This window comes from Sciurus vulgaris (assembly GCF_902686455.1).
Source record: "Sciurus vulgaris genome assembly, chromosome: 9".
NCBI classification, from domain to species: Eukaryota; Metazoa; Chordata; class Mammalia; order Rodentia; family Sciuridae; genus Sciurus; species Sciurus vulgaris.
Window position 1 is genome coordinate 130,646,123 of NC_136469.1, and position 18,865 is coordinate 130,664,987.

The 18,865-nt window shown below is 38.9% G+C and overlaps 1 protein-coding gene across 6 annotated transcripts in view; it reads left to right on the forward strand.

Moving 5' to 3' along the window:
* The window catches only part of KCNIP4 (potassium voltage-gated channel interacting protein 4), a 1,142,821-nt gene that overhangs the window by 1,024,402 nt on the left and 99,554 nt on the right, over nt 1-18,865 (forward strand). For 5 of the 6 annotated variants that reach the window (XM_079154785.1, XM_079154784.1, XM_079154783.1 and 2 more), the window contains exon 2: nt 9,043-9,167. In XM_079154785.1, coding sequence (XP_079010911.1) covers nt 9,043-9,167 — 125 coding nt within the window. The remainder of the gene's footprint in view (nt 1-9,042; nt 9,168-18,865) is intronic. The other variant, XM_079154780.1, reaches the window with a different exon arrangement.

The following is an 18,865-nucleotide window of genomic DNA, read 5'->3' on the forward strand; positions in this document are numbered from 1 at the left end:
GATACAGAGCATGACCTTCAGAGGGAAAGAAGGCACAGAGAGTTTTAGTAACATCCTGACCACACAATGAATGTCCAGCTAGCTTGTATTAAAAGCTGTCTAGCTTTTTCTGAACCAGAAAACCATTCTAAGCATAGAAGCAGCATTATAAAACTTGTCCCTGCTCAGTTTTTTTAACATTCTGATTTAAACATAGCCATGATAGATTAAGGTTTCATGACAATATCACTGCCATCAGATATTAGCTCCAAACCTGATATATCACTAAGAAATTAGTACTGCTAATCTTACCCAAACTCTCTTGGTAGTAGATTCCTAGGGAATCTCCTTACCTCCCTAGTTGATAGAGGCCATCTGAATACTGTCCACCTTCTAACTCGACGCAGTAACATCTTACAAACTAGGCATCATATTTTGCATAAATATATTTCTTGTATGTTTATTCCTTTACAATTGGTTTCTTTAAACTTATACTTTTAAATTAACCATCTCTAAAACTGCGTCAGCTTCCTATTACCTTCTGAAATAAATGTGGAAGTAAGCCTTTTGCTAAAGCCTGAGGATTAGACATTGGTCCCTATTTTGTTGTGATTATTTCTTGGGTTTTGCTTCTTCCCTTTTCAAACTCATCTTCACTCCTTTGTTTTCAGACAGAGTCCCTTCTGGACTTTAGAGCTAGTATTCTTGAGCTTAAGTTCTGACTCCATAACTTCCTCCTACTATGTCTTTCACATGTTTCATCATTCTTTCTAAAACTGATTTCCTTATCTCTAAGAGCAGGGTGAGATTTGCACACAAAATAACTGCAATGCTTAGACATAAAAATGACAGTGGAAACAGTTTTGTTTACTATAAAAATGTGCCCATAAGTTGTCAACTCTTATCCCTGTGGCTCACAGGCTTTTTCTAGTTCATTCCACCCTCACATCTACACCTGCTTCTGATATAGCATCAGAAGATTGTTAAATCCGAGACTCAGTGAGGATGGGGACTCAATCCAACTAAAGAACTGTCACAGGCGTTTGGCAAAATGCTGCATTCAGAGTCAAGGAGACCAGGGTAGAGGCCTAGTTCTGTCATGGATGTGCTCAATGGCTTTTGATTTACAACCACTAAAGGTAACACTCTGTACCTAAATATGAAATTATAAGCTAAAGTGCTTGATTCAAGGCCATTTTCAATTCCAAAATGACTCTATTTTCTGCTTACATTCCTTTGCTACTAGTTTTCCGATTCTTATGTGGGTGTTTGATTTCTAGATAAGTGAGACATCGTCCTCCCTTCTTTAATATGATCAGGAGAAAATCAGTATATTTAATTTCATGAATCTTGAATCTAGACTTCTCAAAGTCCTTACCATGACTCTGCTACTGTGTGACTGTGGAAAAGATACTTAACCCCTCTTTACTGTAAGGCCCCCCAAAAAGGAAACCCCAACTCTGTCCCATGGATGGACGGCAACCCCAATCAACCGCAGGAGGCGTCACTTGATGCAAACCGCAAGAGGTGTTTATTCCAGCGCGCTGGGACCCAACTCGAGGAGTCAAGTCCCTAGCAGAAAATCTTGTAGGTTTATAAAGGCAGAAACCACACATCGGGAGGGGTCACACATGAAAGGGGGAAAAGGGGGAACAAAGCTGCCAGGAAATTTCAAAGGGGGTCTGGGTTTGCTGACAAAATGTTTCACAATGTTTTACAACAGGCTGTAGATTCTGGTCAATAGTTTCTGGTAATCCTACTGTTTGAGCACTATCTGGCTATCAGGCTCAATTTACTCTTTTACTCTCTATTTGGGGCTGTTTCCTGGAACAGCTTTAAGGGCTTTGTTCCCATTACTGGGAGGGAAACCTTAGGGAGTTGAGATAAAACAGACAGCTTAAAGAAATGTCCATTCTTTCAGTACCAGGGTCTTCATCCATATAACAGGAATACAGCATCATCATGCTATTGGTACTTTTACAAATTAATATTTGTAAAGTACTTATACATAGAAAATGATGTCAAAGTGGTTTAATTTTATTAGAGTTTTAGGACAGAGAGTAGAAAGTCTATTAAAGTTTAAGAGAAGCACCTTGTTAGGGTATTTTTAATATAGTGAACTAATCTGCCCTATCTTTCCTCAACTCTCTGTTTCATTACCTTTTAAAAATCTTTTCTTTGTCCATAATCAAAATCAGCTGTCTGCTTCTCCTTATTGGTATTAATCTTTTTTGGTCTGTCTTTATGGGTAATTTCAATCTTATTCCTTCTTTCCATCCCCAGCTGCCTATTTTAGTTCTATTATAGATTTTCTCTTTGTCTGTAATATCTGGCACTATAATTTTTATTTCCCTCACCGAAAGTCCATTAAGACCCTATCACATAAGGAATAATACTCCTATTTTATGGTGCCATTCAGAATTGCTGTATTAATAATGTTGTTTAATGCTGAGGAAGCATTCTGATTAGGCAATTATTTTTTAAGGTCCAAACTCATTAAAGAATGTTTACACTTATAAATAAGGTAAAGACAATCCACTCATATGTGCCATGAAAAATAGCTCCTGCAGTTCATCTCTGGGTTGTTATGTTTTATAACAGATTGAATTCAATCATGAAATTGCAAAGAAATTCAAGTTCTTCTAGAATAGAAAATGCAATGTCATTGCCAACAGGCACCTCTAGCAGAAGACGTTCGAACTAATTGGCCATTTTTGAAGTACTTTTCATTTTCAATGTGATATACGAATGTAAAATAGGATAAAGTACTAATTATAAAAAAAGATTTTTTTGTTCCTAAAATATATACAGGGACAAGGCTGAAGAAACATTTTTTAGACTATGAAAAATTGGGGCGTTCCAATAGCTTAGAGTGGTCTGGGGAGGGCTGGGACTCCTGCAGGGTTTCAGATGGATTGATGATGTTCTCGTGGGCTGTGCATGATTAGCTTGGAATTAATTGCTCATATACTCTCCATGTGCACCTGAAAATAGCTCCTGGTGGGTGGATGGGTGAAGGGCTGTTAGACAGGGAGAGTCAAGGGGGTTCCCGGTCCTTTACCTTCTTGAGAGAAAAGTTTAAAGTTGCCAGAGTGCAAGGAGCCACTCACAGGGCCTGGCCCAGGTTTGAACTCTGTCCGTGAAAGTCAAATGCTGGAACAGGAAGAAGAAAGGTCTGTGACAGGTCCTGTCTCCCCCTCATCAGCTGCACAGCTGCACAAACTTGAGCAAATTGATGAACCCCTGAAGCTCTTTCCTGCCTGATCGTACAGCCAAACTCTGTGAGCATGGTGAGACGAAGAAGAAGAAAGTGAACACGGACTCTCTCACACTAGGATCATGGTTGTTTGTGGTAGTGGGGACGGAACCCAGGTCCTTAGATGTGCGAGGTAAGCCTCTACTGCTAGGAAAAATAGCTTAGTAAATATTCCTCCAGGCAGTTTTATTTTACGCTGATGTGTCAGAATTGAATGTGAAACCAACATCATTGCCTCCTTATTGCAGAGTTCTAGGGGTAGTCTCCAAGGCGATGACCAAGAACCACACTGGGTAGTGGAGAGCAAAAAGCCTTGAGCACAATTTGTGAAACTTCCCTCTGATACCTGTCACTGAATCAAGCTTCTAAATATTTAATTACCTGCAACATATCACCAGAAAGCAATCAGTTTTACCATGATTTTATTGTCACACAGATCAAGTCACTATTAGATCAGTTTAATAAAAGATAAACTTTAGGAGTACAGACTCAGGAGTGTTATTATAAATGACATAAAGCAATATCAGCCAAGCAGGCTGAGGCTTTTGGCCAGCTGAATCAATTTCAGCTCAAATAGAATTTTAAAGTTACAATATTTATGAACTTTTCTTAATGAAAAATCAATGTATTTCTACAGACGAGTCATGTTGCATTTAGAAAGGGGATCTCCTGTTGATATACCCATTATCCTCAAGTGCTTCAAATACTTATTCATCTATGTCACTTTTTTTTTTAATTGAGCCCTGTTAGTAGCTGCAGCCATACTGCTCTGGCCACTAGTGGGTAAGACCTGAATAAAGTGGGAGACTTAAGCGAGGACTTCTCTGTGTGGATGGGCCGAGTTCCCCATGGAATGATGCTATTCTTGATAAAATGATTGATTTCTGCAGTGGAAGTCTTCTTTACAACACTGTGCTGGAATGGGGGCCCCACACTACTGACTGTTTGTAATGCAAAATCTTCTAGATTCTTTTCTGGGGTGGGGTGGTCTGCTTTGACCTTGAGTACAGTCCAATTTGCATAATTATGAGTTGGGCTGTAATAAGTTTCTTCTGTATTTTAAAAGAAGTTGTGAGAAAGGGGAGAAAGACACCTATTTTTAAAACTCATTCTGTTATTCCCTGGTGATTTGAATTCCAATTTCTAGCCCAATTGTGTCATGGCCTGAGGGGACTGTTGACTTAGACACAGAACAACCTCAGCTCTGAGAAACTTTAAATCTAAGAAACAAAGAAGAAAAGGAGGCAGCCAGCAAGCTCAAGGGTGTCTGGGTTTGGGAATTTGTTGTCTGATTAAAATTAAATCTGTTAGAAGATGCCTGAATTAAAATACTATTTGTGTTCTGCTTGTCTCTGGGTGCAAATGCAGTGTTTGAATTAACTCCTCAGTAAGATGGCTGGGTGGCTGCACTTTGGCAGAGCTTGGAGACATTCAAAAGGCTAGAGTCCCACCTGTGTCTGGTTTTTGTCCCAGAAAAACCATTGAGAAGCCCCAACACTATATTTTTTCCTGATAAAATGTGGAAATGCAAACAACCCCTGTTCTTCCTTGCACTGGTTTCCCCTTATCTCTGCATCTGCTCCTCCCCTGGCCTATAATAAGACAGCAGGCTCTGGAGCCTGGTGAACCTCTCAAGGTGTTTTGGCACATCTCCTCTGGAGAGAAATTTAGGCATTGAAAGTTTATGGCCAATTAATTAATATATGGTGAAAATCTCTTATACCCTAGTATTTTAAGCTCAAAAGTCAAACTGTCATCATCTCTTAAAATAGCATATTGACTAATTTTTGAGAACATGATCTCTGGTCTCAAAAATCCAGGCATCAAAACCCAGCTTCATCTTGTGACCTTGCGTAAGTTATTTAAGCTTTGTGAATCCATGTTTACTCCTTGTGAAATAAGGGTAGCAAAAAGTGTTTCATAAATTTTTGTCAAAATTAAAAGGAGATACTATGCTGTGAAGCTTAGAGCAAAAGTTTGTAAATGGTGGTGTTTTTTATTTATTTCTTCCAACCCACAAACCCTTGGGGGGCTAACCTCATCCAAATAAACCATAATAGGTGGTTAAGTCTTCCTCATGCGTATTTAGGGGACTCAATTCAGTCCATGACAGGACCAGATGTCAGATTGCAGTAAGTTAAGGGAATAGCAGACAGCAGGAAATGGACCCATTCAATATTGTCAACTCTTCTGAGAATTTTCAGTATGGGTGAGAAAAAAGTGTCATATTAGAATTGTTATTTCTGTTGGTATAAAGAGAGAGTATGGGAAAGCTGAAAGAACATGAGCTGTAACATCAAAGATTTGGTGTAAATAATGTCCCTATCTTTTCTACTTTGTATCATCTGGCCATGCAACTCTTTACCTCTGTGAGACTCAATCTCCGTTTATGTGAAAAATGGATACTTATATCTTATTGTGGGGATTATTGTGATTTTTGTCAAAAACGGACACCTCACCCACCTGCTGGCCTACAATACAAACTCAAAATGTTAGGTAATATATTAATATTCCCCCAATGCATGCTCTTAGAAGGTGCCTGAGTCACAGGGTGAATCCAGTTCTGTGTGGAATCACACTCTGCAGAGCTCTCCTGAAGGAATTACAGTTGATTGGACTCGGTGGTGTTGCTTTTTAAATTTATTATATGCTGGTGCTTGGTGATGATTTCAGGTATGTTTTTAGAGCCTGTCAACCTCCTAGGGATAGAAACAGTCCTTTGGCAGATAAAAGTCATTAAGAAGTAAGGTACCAGGAAGAAACTTCCCTTGTGTCTGCTTTTGAATATTGCATGTGATGATCATCCTATCACACATACTTAATTCGATTATACTGACCCTCCAGCCTTGGGCCTTTTGTCTCCGACTTGCCATTCGCAAATCTGTGACAGATGGAGGAAGAAACTATGGGTAGTGTGGCCTTGCTGCATGGTGCAAAGGGCAAGGGGTTAATGTGCTGCTTTGTTTCTTGCTAGAGGACGAGTCACTGGGTCCAGACAAGGTCATTCCATGATTGAAAGACTGCTCAAAAAATCTGATTAAAATCTCCACTACTTTCACTCATGCTGTGTTCCTTGAGACAATAAATAAATGGTGACTCTAAAGAAGAAATTTAAGGTCTCACTATCAGCTGCCAAACTTAATTTTAAAAGTATTTCCTTAGGGAAAATCTCTAATTGTATTTACAGGAAAGGGTCTGGGGCTCCAGAGGAATGGAAATTGATCAACAACATCATTTTTTTTTTTTTTTTTTTTTTTTTGGTATCAGGTTTTGAATCAGGGGTGTTTAACCACTGAATCACATCCCCAGCACTTTTTATATTTATTTAGAGATAGGATCTTGTTAAGTGGCTATGGACCTCTCTAACTTGCGGAGGTTGGCTTTGAACTTGTGTTCCTCCTGCCTCAGCCTTCCAAGGTAATGGGATTATAGGTGTGTGCCACCATACCTAGTGCAACATCATCTTTTATTCATTTTTCATTCACCAGAAAATTCTGAAGTGACTGCAAGGTATTAGAACATTAGGTCCAGAAGATAAATAAATATATAAGACTTGGATCCTATCTCTAGGGGACCACAATGGAGGAGAAAAACATGAACAAGTCACAGGCTTATGTTAGACATTTATCAAAGAAGAGGGTATGGGAACTCTGACCTAGCAGTCATCAGTTCTGTGTACTAGAACAGTCCAGAAAGACTTCAGAGAGAAAGCATTAATACATGAATTGAGTCATGAAAGATCTATACATTTTAACAGGTAGAAAAGGACAGGGGAACATTTTAGGTTGATAAAATTATACTCAGAATGATAAAGAAGAAGTTTACATAAGTCATTTTTCTAGAAAGCAGAACCTTTCTATTTAATATTATCTACCTTTAATAGGCCTGTTGCATAATATTAGCTTATACATTGGGAAATATAATAATACAACAGAGTCCAAGACATTGGACCTACAGAAATCTTCTGGAGCAATATCCTTCTTCATTCTCTCTCTCTAGAGTAGAATCAACCCATTTGTTGAAAATTGAAGTGCTGCTATTTGAGCTTATTTGATTTTCTCCATAAATCCCAGTTTGAGGCCCTTGTGTTAATGTCTAGCTGCATCTTCTGAACTACCTTTAGCATTTGGCACTACTTAAGTACACATCCTACTTACTTTCTCATCAGTTTTATCCTCATTAGCTCGAAGGTTATTCATGGCCTTCCCATCTGTCTTTGTCCCTTTCTATTATCCCTGTCTCCATCACTATTCTGAAGATTTTCTATATTGCTAATGCCAGATAAATTATCATGATGTGAAAAGTATAAAATGAATGTTTGCTTTTATCTCCTGTTACTCGCTTTGACAAGTACAACCATCCTGAGTATTGTTTCTTCATCATTATAGGTCTTGTGTAAATCCTTAGAGAGCAATGATTAGAACATGCCAGGATTAAGGTCCCTCTGAACTTTTTCCTGCTAAGCAAGAGCTCTGGCCTATGATACCCTCAGTAAAGCAGGGCAGGAAGTAGGTGCACATGTTTTCAAGAGAGAGCATTATTTCGAAAATGGTGCAACATAGGAAAAGTGACTATGCTTATTACCAATCCATGGAACAAAGGATTAGAAGCCCTAGTGGCCCAAGGACTACAGTCACAGGGAAGCAACAGTTCTTAGTAGCTTCACCTCTGAGTCTGTAATCTATAGTAAAGAGGAAGGTCTATAATGGAGGAAAGCCATAGCTACATACAGGGCCTCCTTCTTATGAGAGTTTTTATTTCCTGCCGAGTTCCTCCTGTGTGGAATGGATGGGATTGAAACAGGAAGCATTCATTTAGAACTCCATCTCATCACACTGCAAAGAAGCTGGACTGAAGGGTGCGCTCCTTTGAGATACAATCACAGAGATCCTAATATACCCAATACCTCCAAACTTGTGCTTACATGAGTCTAGAGCAAATAGGCAAATATTCTGAGATATTACTTGGGGGAAGGCAAGATTCAATGGACAAATACCTTTGGGGTCAATTCTGTAAAGCAAAGTGAAACAGGATTCTTTGTTGCAGGTCTTCTCAAAACCTATATATTCCAATATTTTCATCCACAATTACATTAAAGTTTACAGCATTTCCCAGACCTTTGGGCAAAATATTCTGTTTACATAAAGCATCTTTGAGAAATTGTGGTGAAATTCTGATGAAACACATTAGAATTTGTACATCACTACAGACTCTTGGATGCAAATAGGTCTAATTAGAAGCTCCTCTAGACCCCTGTCCTTTTAGTATGCACCTATGGAACTGGGTTTATGGCATTCCAACTGGCTGCTGCAGGTTATTTATCCTTGTCAGCACTTGATCTGCTCATTTTATTTGTATCATTTTGTTTGTATCTCCAGGTGAAATACCAGGTTCCAATGGAATCCTCTGAGAGTATTAACAGAGTCCTCTGTGATAGTTACCTGGTACATAAAGCAATGCAGATTGTTATCAAACTACAATTCCATTTTTATAATAGCACTTAGTATATAAACAAAATTTTAGGCTCAATTATGATTGAGATTTTATAGTTTTCAAACAACTGTAAAACTGCAAGAATTGTAATGTCTACTTTAGTTAGTAGAATGTGCAAAAAAGATCATGTATAATTGTCTTACCATTAGGTCTGAGAAATATAAAGACCACTATTGGCAGTGTGAGGATCCTTCCTCTGAGGACAAATCACAGATATCTAGCAAACGTGTCATCCCGTTTTCTTGTGTGTTGCTCATCATGAGCTTCCATGAGCAGGGACTGGTCTTAAGACTCTTTCTGGTTTTCCTCCACAGACAGTGTTGAAGATGAACTGGAGATGGCCACTGTCAGGCACCGGCCTGAGGCTCTGGAGCTTCTGGAAGCCCAGAGTAAATTTACCAAGAAAGAGCTCCAGATTCTTTACAGAGGATTTAAGAACGTAAGACCTTTCTTTTCGATTTCACCTTTACCCAGTCTTCACAGGAGCATTGAGAAGCGAGAGGGCGGTGGGAGGGAAGCTTACTATTCTGCATGAGTCACATCATATGTGTGGTTCTTATTAATCCTTCCTGAGTTTTAATATAATCAATATCTGTTTGGACTCTGATTCACTTTGGTGTGCCAATGCTGGTACATGGCAGTTGCCCATTAAACAAAGGTATTGAAAAAAAAACTTGCTCAAATCAATATTTGGTTGGATTTTTTTTTTTTTTTTGCTTCAGATAATCAGCATTTCAATCACTTCAATGATGCCTTCATTTCTTTTTTTATGAGTAAACTATTTTTATAAATTCAATAGTTGAAATAAACCAATTGCATTTAATTTGTCATATATCAAACACTTCAAAAAATACCATTTGTATAGGCTTTTGAGCAAACCTGCACTAAACATCCTCATGCATACCTCTTGTGCACAAGTCCATGGCTTTGTCTAAATGTACTCTTAGAGAATGACCAAATGGTTCTTGACATCTGTAATATCAGGGTTCACTTTTAATAGTATATGTTAGTTTCAATTAGTCTATGTCCTTGTCAATTATTGATAATATTAGTCATAATCTTTTTAAATTTTTTTTTTTAATTTTTTAACTATAATCTGATGCTTGGCTTACAGATTGGGAAACATCAGGTAACTCCATTCCTGGTATTGGAGAAACATTACCACAAATTGTGTTGCTTGTAGGTAGTCACCATGTTTGGTTTTCTGCTATACATGTGTGCAGGTGATCTCCTTCCTAGATAGACCATTTTCAGGAGTGACAACCCATGCATACAGAAGGTAGGGGAGAGAGACAAGGGGTGAGTTCCAACAATGTATAAGGCAACAATCTATAAATCTATTTCTCCTAAATACTTGGTATGAGCTTAGTATTAAGGTAGATGGTTTTGGTTATTCAAAAGTCAGAGAAGACACATTCTATCTTATGGGGTCTCAATAGGGATTGAATACTTACTGTCATGAATCCATTTAAAAATAATTCATTCTTGAAAGTGCTAAATGAGTGTGCATCAAAAAGCAAACAACCCTAACATATTTTGTTCCTGTATATCTGTAAAACAAAGTAGGTAGGTATAGTTGTTCCTGGAAACCCAAATTAGGTTGCTGTGATCCCCACAAACCAATGCCCTAAAGGACCACAATTCCATGCCTGCAGAGGCTTGTGGTATGTGATTTCTATCACTCTCAATGCCTTAACTGCTGCTTTTGTCTAGCCTTCTGCAGACCAGATGAGAAACTTTGCCTTTTCTTTGGTACCCACAACAACTTTCCTCTGAGAATTCATAGCTCTAGTTGACTTTTCAGCATATTTTTACAGGGTTTTCATTATGCACATTGCACATACACCATTTCCCTGAATTCATGGAGGTCTGTCTCGCTCCCATTTCTATTTCTCATCCTTCTCCTTCTTTTGGGTTTCTTCTTTTTTCTCCCTCATTATGCAGAGTAGCTTCCTTCCACTTCCAAACCTTGGTTACCTACAAATACCCAGGCTTTGTGGTGATGGACTGGGGCAGCAGAGGCTCTGATAGAGATGAGGCCTCACCACAGAGACAGGACTCTGACTAAATGGAGTCTGGAGTGTAATCTACTAAGGCGATGCATACACATGAACATGCATAAAGAGAAAAGGTCTTTGACAACTAGCTTAGCAAATCGTTAGTTATGCCTCTTCTGTAGTAGATTGCAAGCCTCAGGAGAAATAGCTATGCAGTAGAAAAACACCAACAGCAACAATGAGGAAGGAAAGGAGGCAAAGCCAACCAAGCCTTGGCTAAATTCAGTGATAAGAGAAGGCTAATCGTAGACTAAGACTTGAAATATGCTCATTTCTGAAGTTCAGAAACCTCTAAACCTCTTTGCTATAGTTCAGAGATGTTGAGATAAGCAAGGTTTTTCTTTTTTTCTTTTTAGCACTGGATTGTACATTAGATATTATTTTAGTCAGCTTTTTCACTGCTGTGACTAAATGACATGACCAGCACAGTTATAGAGGAGGAAAGGTTTATTTGAGGGCTCACAGAAGGCCAGCTCCTTCCTTGGGGCTAGAGGTGAGGCAGAATATCATGGCTGAAGAGTGTGGTAGAGGGAAGTAGCTTGCATTATCAGGAAGTGGAGAGAGAGAGAGAGTCTCCACTCTCCAGATACAAAATCCATACTCCAAAACCATGCCCCCATCCCAATCTCCTCCAGCCATACCCTACCACTTCAATTAATCCCATCAGGAATTAAATCACTGATTGGGTTATGACTCTTACAACCAAATCATTTCTCCTCTGAATCTTCTTGCATTGTCTCACATGTGTGAGCTTCTGGGGGACATCTCACATCCAAACCACAACAGACACCAAATGGCTTGCAATACAGCAGTCCTTTGTCTAACATTCCAGCATCCTTGGTTTCCTTGACTGCTATTGAGCTATTAGTCCACTGCCATGACTACAGTTCTCTCCATTTGAGGGCTGGCTACCTTTCACCCCATTTCTTGAAAGTTGGAATCATGATTACTGTCCCCATTAAACTTTGAAGCTAGCATCTCTGTAGCATGTCGTACGTGGGGGGTCCCTGCACAATAAATTGTCAGGCTCAAAGTTTGCATTCATTGCTCTTTTTTATCACTTTTTCTTTGCCTACTTGTTTCTTCATCTTCCTTCTCTCCCTTTCCTCTATTTTCCTATCTTCCTTTCCTACTCTCTGCCTTCCTCTACTCTTCCTTTATTTCTTTCCATCCTTATATCCTCTGTCTCTTTCCCTTGGGCAATTTTTGTCTACTTTCTTTCACCTCTTCCCATTTCTTCCTCTTGCCTTCTTTTTTCTTTTCCATCTCCTCATTGCTTATTCTTTCTCCCCTACCCCACTGACTCCACAAGACAAATTTCCATCAGACCTAAATGGGCCCAAAGAACATTTTATGTTCTTCCTGAAAAGAAAGGACTTCACAGTTTGTTCAGAAAATATCAATCAATGTTTCTGACAAAACAAACAAGAGTGGCCTTTTAATTTTTATGTTATTCTCATCAAATGCACAACCCTAATAAATGTGCCCTCAAGTCTGGCAAGGGGGACACCAAAGCAGGTCAGCAGCACACACATTTCGCAGGAGGGAAGCTATCTGAGCCCTCTTCCGGCAGAGAGAGCAGAGCAACTGCCCTTGGTTTACCAAATACCAATTATCTCAAAGTACTGAAGATCAAAAAAATCATTTCCCTGGAAACAATTGGGATGTTCGTTTTTAATGAAACCTTTTAAAAGTCTCCATACTTTGATTCAAAGGATAAACCCTTCAATAGCATTTTAAAATAATCATGCTTGTATGAAATTATTTCAACTTGCAGAATACTCCTGTAAGTTCAGCTGAGCAGTCCCCAGTGATTTTTTTCCATATAGTATCTCTGATAACATTCCCTTTCATTTTCCACACAGATTATTAAAATAAATGGCAACAGGAGAAAGAGATTTCTCATCTCTTCAGTCTGTCTTGCTCATTGAATCAGCCACAGACTTTTTTCCCTCTCATAGCATGCTGAAGAGGGTCTCAAAAGTGGGCAGCTAATGGGGATGGAGACGAATGTTGTATCATATTTCTCCACCATTACTGTGCTGGCCCCAGTCTGAATGATTACGACTTAGTATGTGGGGTTGGGATACTGAATTTGCATTTCATGGAAGTTCTCAAGTGATGGAGATGCTGTTGGTCCAGGGACCACACTTTGAGAAGCACTGGTATAGTAAAGGTATAATGAGGTTTGGTGTCACTCATACCTGGATTCATATCTTTACTTGTTTGGGCAGCTACCTCTAACTCAGTGCCCTGTTTTTCTTTGTCTCTATAAGTCAGAACAATTATAGCTTTATCAATATATTTTTTTTAGAAATAAACCTGAGAGGGTCAGCAAAAAAAGAGTTTGTGGCCCCAAACACAATTCAGTTATGTCTTCAGTCAATGTAGGATAGTCATGATTGGCCTACATAGCTTCCAGGCAGTATCTTGGGCATTGAACTACATAATTATGTACTAGAAAAGATGCAGAAAGATACAAAGTATTGTCTATAGATCAGCAGTCTCAAATTTAACTGCATGTTGCAATCATCTGGGGAGCTTTAAAAATTACAAATAGTTGAGTACCATGCTTGGTGATGCTGATGTAATTGCTCTGGGAAAACATTCCAGCATCAGGATTTATAAATCTCTTTGGGTACAATAATGTGCAGCCAAACTGAGAAACACTGAACTAAATGTAAGAACAAGTCAAGTTCTTCTATCACAAAGAATTGAGCTGATTGTGATGAGCCCTAACATGCCAAATACCAGTGCCTAGACTGGCTACATTGGAATCTCATGAGATCCTTGGTGTGTGTGTGTGTGTGTGTGTGTGTGTGTGTGTGTGTGTGTGTGTGTGTGTGCGTGCGTGTTAGAGAGAGAGAGAGAGAGAGAGAGAGAGAGAGAGAGAAGGAAGAAACAGAGATGGAGGTAAAAGGTCTCTGTCTCTCTCTCTTTTTTTGGCAGTGCTGGGGATTTGGGGACTGAACTAAGGACCTCTCCCATGCTCAGAAGTGATTTACAATGGAGTAACAACCTCATCACCAAATAGCTGAAAAGCACTTTTTTTTATATTGCAGCATAATAGACAATAAGTTGAAATCCATAGTAGAGAAAAACCAATCCAGAAAGACATCAAGTTCATGTATATATATGTATACATATGTATTCCATAATCTTGTTTTGCTGCTTTTTCAAAATCAAGCATAACTTATTCAGTGTTAGGTGATTATGAATGTCTACTGGGGCATTAAATTTTAATATGATGATGTCTCTTTGGCATTTCCTTTTGGTAATCAATAATTTACAGTGCATTCTTCCCATTTTTCAAAACATAAGATGAGAGATAGTTAGACCTTATGCCTTAGACACCTGGTTCCTTCCTCTCTCAGATACTTCTCTGCTTCCTTTTCTTTCACTCTCTTGAATTACAATAGATCAAAGTATCTATTAGACTCTAATATTATTTTTGAGGTAACACTTTTCTACTTTTTAATATCACTTTACCTAAAAATGTTGTATGAATATCCCTTTTCCTGTAAGATATTTCCACTGGATTTCTATTGACGTGTAACAACTCACTTCACACATAATGGCTTACAAAGCATCCATTCATCATGTCACAGTTTTGGAGCGCAGGAGTCCATAATGATGTAGCTGGGTTCTCTGTTTGGAAGAGGACCTGGGATCCAGAGAGAAGTTTGGAACAAACAACACCTTGATCATAGTCTCCTGGAGTCCCAACTCATATGATTGGTAGAAAATTCAACTCTTAAGTTGTACACTTGATATCCCACTTTCTTGGTGGCTGTCTTCCGGGGGCACTCAGTACTTGGCAGCTGACCATAGTCCATTGCCCTGTGACCCTCTCACAGTTCACTGGGAACACAGCAGCCTCAGCTCACCTCTTCAGAACTAGCCATTCTCTGATGTGAAGGCACAGTCTCATATGACACAGCATAGCCATGGACTGGACCTCTCATCCCATCACCTTAGTACCTCAGTACTCAAGGGGAGGAGATCTGAAAAGGTGTGACTCAGTCATAGGGGTCACATGTCATCCCACTAGGGTTTGTAAGTAGGCAGCAGTCTCTGTAGAGCAAAGAAGCTGAGTTGAGTTCACATCTCATGTGCAGTTACTGCCCACCCTCAGTGTTTTGCCTGTAATCCAGACATATCCTTGGAGACTTGACCAAAAATAGCATCAAACTTTTTCTTCTTTCTGCAAGAGATTTAATGCTGGGGCCAAAGTACCCAGCAGGAAGTGAGTGCTTTTGATGAGGCTCTTCCAGTCCACTCAACATATTTGAGAACTTCAATACTAAGACCTTTAAAAATAGATGAAGAGAACTAGGGAGGAAATTATAGGGATCTACATTTTTGACAAGGCATGTGTGCATTAAAAAGCACCAACTCCCATTTGTGGTGGGAAGGGAGAGAGGAGAAATTTCTCATGTGTGGCGAAGAGGAAGACATAGTGGTTAGGCTAGAGAAATGCACTGCTAATTGAAAACAGGCAGTGCTAATTGTATAAGGCAATTTCTTTTCTGTCCTGCCTCCTCAGAGTTATTCTTGAGGAAGGTTCATAGACTGTGTGACCTTTAGTAAGTCACTTCACTCCTGGCAGCTTCTGTCTCCCTGTCAGGACATTAGAAATTAAGATCTTCCCTTCTAACCAGGAAGGGAGGTGTAATAATTGTTTTTGTTCAGTTCTTGAAAGACTCAGATAAAAGATCTTTAAGTGCAAAGTATTACTCATGTACTTTAGAAGCAAGGTAGATGAGCAGAGTTGAAATGCTTTTTCCCATGCTCCAGCAGAGTTTTCTGTTGGACTCCCAAGAAGCAGGGGTCTCCCAGGAGAAGGTCGTATATAGTACTGAGCAGCTTGCATGACTTCCCTCTGACTTCCAAGGACTGGCATAGCCCAAGCTCCCTCCTGGTTGAAACCTAACAACTGACCTTTCCTACCTTGGGCAGGTGGCTTAGCTTCTTTAACCATCAAATTCTACTTTGAATGTTTAGGATATTGATACCCATGTGGATGATGAGATGGAGAAATTTTTTTAACAGTATCTTGGATTTGGTGTGTTGTCAATAGGTATTGGAGCCCACCAGTTCTTTTCTGTCATTCTTCTAAGTACACAAGTAACTAAAATTCCCATTGAAGACCCAGTAATGTCATCCTGAAGCCTACTAACTACATATCAATTAATGTCCGGTACATTCAATGGCATTTAGATCTTTCTTGGTTTATTTGTCTATTTTTTTTTAAATTCATAAAATGTTATGCTAAACACTTGGATCATGTGGAGGGATATAAATTTAAATATTTCAATGTCTTACCTGTAATAGATTTCTCACCCCATTTTGCTAAATGTAACTAACCACTGTTAATTTTCTTCCTTATGATTGTAGAAATTTTTCTTTTTCTTTTTGTTTATGTTTATTTTATAGTCTTGGCATTTAATCTAGAGTTTGGTACACACAAGGCAATTGCTCTTCCAGTGATCTACATTCCTAGCCCAAGATATTTTTCATGTACACATATTTGTGTGTGGGGAGGATTATTTTGATAGTGTTGATAATACACGTATCCTGCGAATTAACTATTGTTACTTAACCTTTGACAATTAATCATGAGCATTTTATTTATTTTTAAAGAATCAATGTTCCCATGTTGGTGAAGAATCCCCTGACATTGAACATGTTGAATCTTACTCGCTTAGTACATATTTATGGACCTACTTCTTTCATATGATGTATAACTTTTAAAATAGTTTTTACTTTCATTGAATGAAATGCATATGCAGCATATATTACTCCCTGGCTTTACCTCCTAACTCCATCATTTCTCCTTAAAGACTCCCTTCCCTTATGCAGACACCTACAAACACTTTCTGGGCTCCTCCCTTAGGAGCTTCTGCATATCATTCATCTCCAAGCATAGTTAGTTATTTGGACTTTGTGCATCTCCCAGTCTTCCTGTCCCTCTCTACTGCCCTGCCTTTCACATGCTGCTGCTGTCTCTCATCTGCATAAGAGCCAGATTCCAGGCTCCTGTCCCACTTTTGTGATGCTTCATCCCTCTGAAGCATGAGCCCCACTGCGCCCAAAGGAGTCTTTCTATAGAATGGCTTTCCATTCTTGTTAGAAGACAGACCCAATAGTCTTACACACTGCTATGATTTGAATATCCCTAAAATTCATGTTGAAATTTAATCCCCATTGTGAAGAATTAAGAGGAAAAATTTTAATCTGACTATAATATTTGAAGGTGAGACCTCTGAGAGGTAATTAATGTTGAATGAGGTCTGTGTTAGTCAGCTTTCCCTTACTATAACAAAATACCTAAGATAATAAACTTATAGAGAGGAAAGGTTTACTTTAATGCATATTTTTGAAGGTTTCATTCTATGGTAGGTTGTATCTATTGCTTTTAGGCCTCTGTTGGGGCAGCGCATCATGACAAGGAAGGTGCAGCAAAGCAACCTGTTTACCTCATGATCAGGATGTGAAAAAAGCATGAGAGACCAGGGTGCCATAACCTCCCAATGCCCAAAGACCTCCCACCAGGTCTTACTTCTTAAAGTTTCTACCGACCCACAACAGCATCAATCTGGGAATCAAGATTTTAATACAAGTGTCTTTAGGAAACATTACAGATACACTCTATAGAAGAGGCCAAAGTAAAGTAGGGAGACACTCTAGAGAGCTGTTTCAGGAGACTAAGGATAGAAATGTGGCACAGCCAGAGTGAGCAGTGGAGAAAGAGGAATATTGCACATGGTGCAGGTTCAACCGAATGGATACTTTAATGGTATGAATTAAAAAGACAAGTAAAGTTGAGACCTCAAATTTATCTTGCAGGTTTTAGGGTTGAAAGACTTACATGTGGGAAAGTTTTCTTCAGCATGTCCTAGAAGAGCTTGGAAGAATTTCCTGTGTGCCCCTCCTCTTGGTACTTATCTGAAGTTTCCTCTTTACTATTTTTTCCTTCCTCATTCATTAAATTCCTTCAAAGAAGGACTGCAGTGTCTTTACTCCACTATCCTCAGCCCTTTAGATTATATCTGTTATAAAATAAGTAATTAATATTTGTGAATAAATGAACAACTTCCAAAAAAGTTAGGGGCCAACCCAGATAAAATCTTTATCTTCTTTCACTTTACTCTTTTTCGCATATTAAAACTGAATAGTTGCTCATTTTCTCTTGAAAAATAATCTAGTGATAGGAGGATTGAAAGAGCATGGTCCCTTGATTAAGAAACTGGTCATAATGGTTAAGGAAATTCGATTGGTTTTATCAAGTACAGATGGTATCTTACTCACAATGGCTTGATTTAACAATTTCTCAACTTTATGATGGTGTGAAAGCAATCCACATTCTATAGAAACTACCTTGAATTCTGGTGTTTTCACGGGCTGGATTATGTGGTACAATACTCTCTTGTGATGTTGGCCAGCAGCAAGTCAGAGCTCCCAGTCAGTCCCATGATCATGAAAGGAAATGACTGACTCTCCACAGTGTAGTGTGTTGCTAGTTGTGAAGTTCAGAAGTTAGATATATTGAATGCATTTTCAACTTATGATGGATTTATCAGGATGTAACCCCATTAAAAGTGAGAGAGCATTCATACTACTCAAAAACATGTTAAGAGCAGTCTCGGTGGTAGCAAAGAACCTCTAGTTCATTGCAAGAGTGCTCAAAGTTTTTTTTAATCTGGTAGATTTTCTGTCCTATTACTGCTCATCAAATATTATTATATCGCATGGGTCATAGGATATTGGGGGCTTAAGAAGTCATTTTTCTTTTGCCACATATTCCTATGGTTGTAAGAAAGAGTTTGGGGTGGTGGTATTCAGCACATCTCCACATGTCTTAGTCATCGTAGGCTTACTGCTGTAATACACAGTCCTAGAAGTTCAGTGTCTTAAGACAACAAGGTTTTTTTGTGTGTGTGTGTTTTTTTTTTTTTGTTTTTTAATATCTTATCTCCTGTCTCATGTATGCCTTTTGAACACCAGGTGGGATTTCTGCCTAGTTTATTGAGGACATTCCTTTCCTGCAGTAGTTTCATCTTGCCCATGCTGTCAGCAC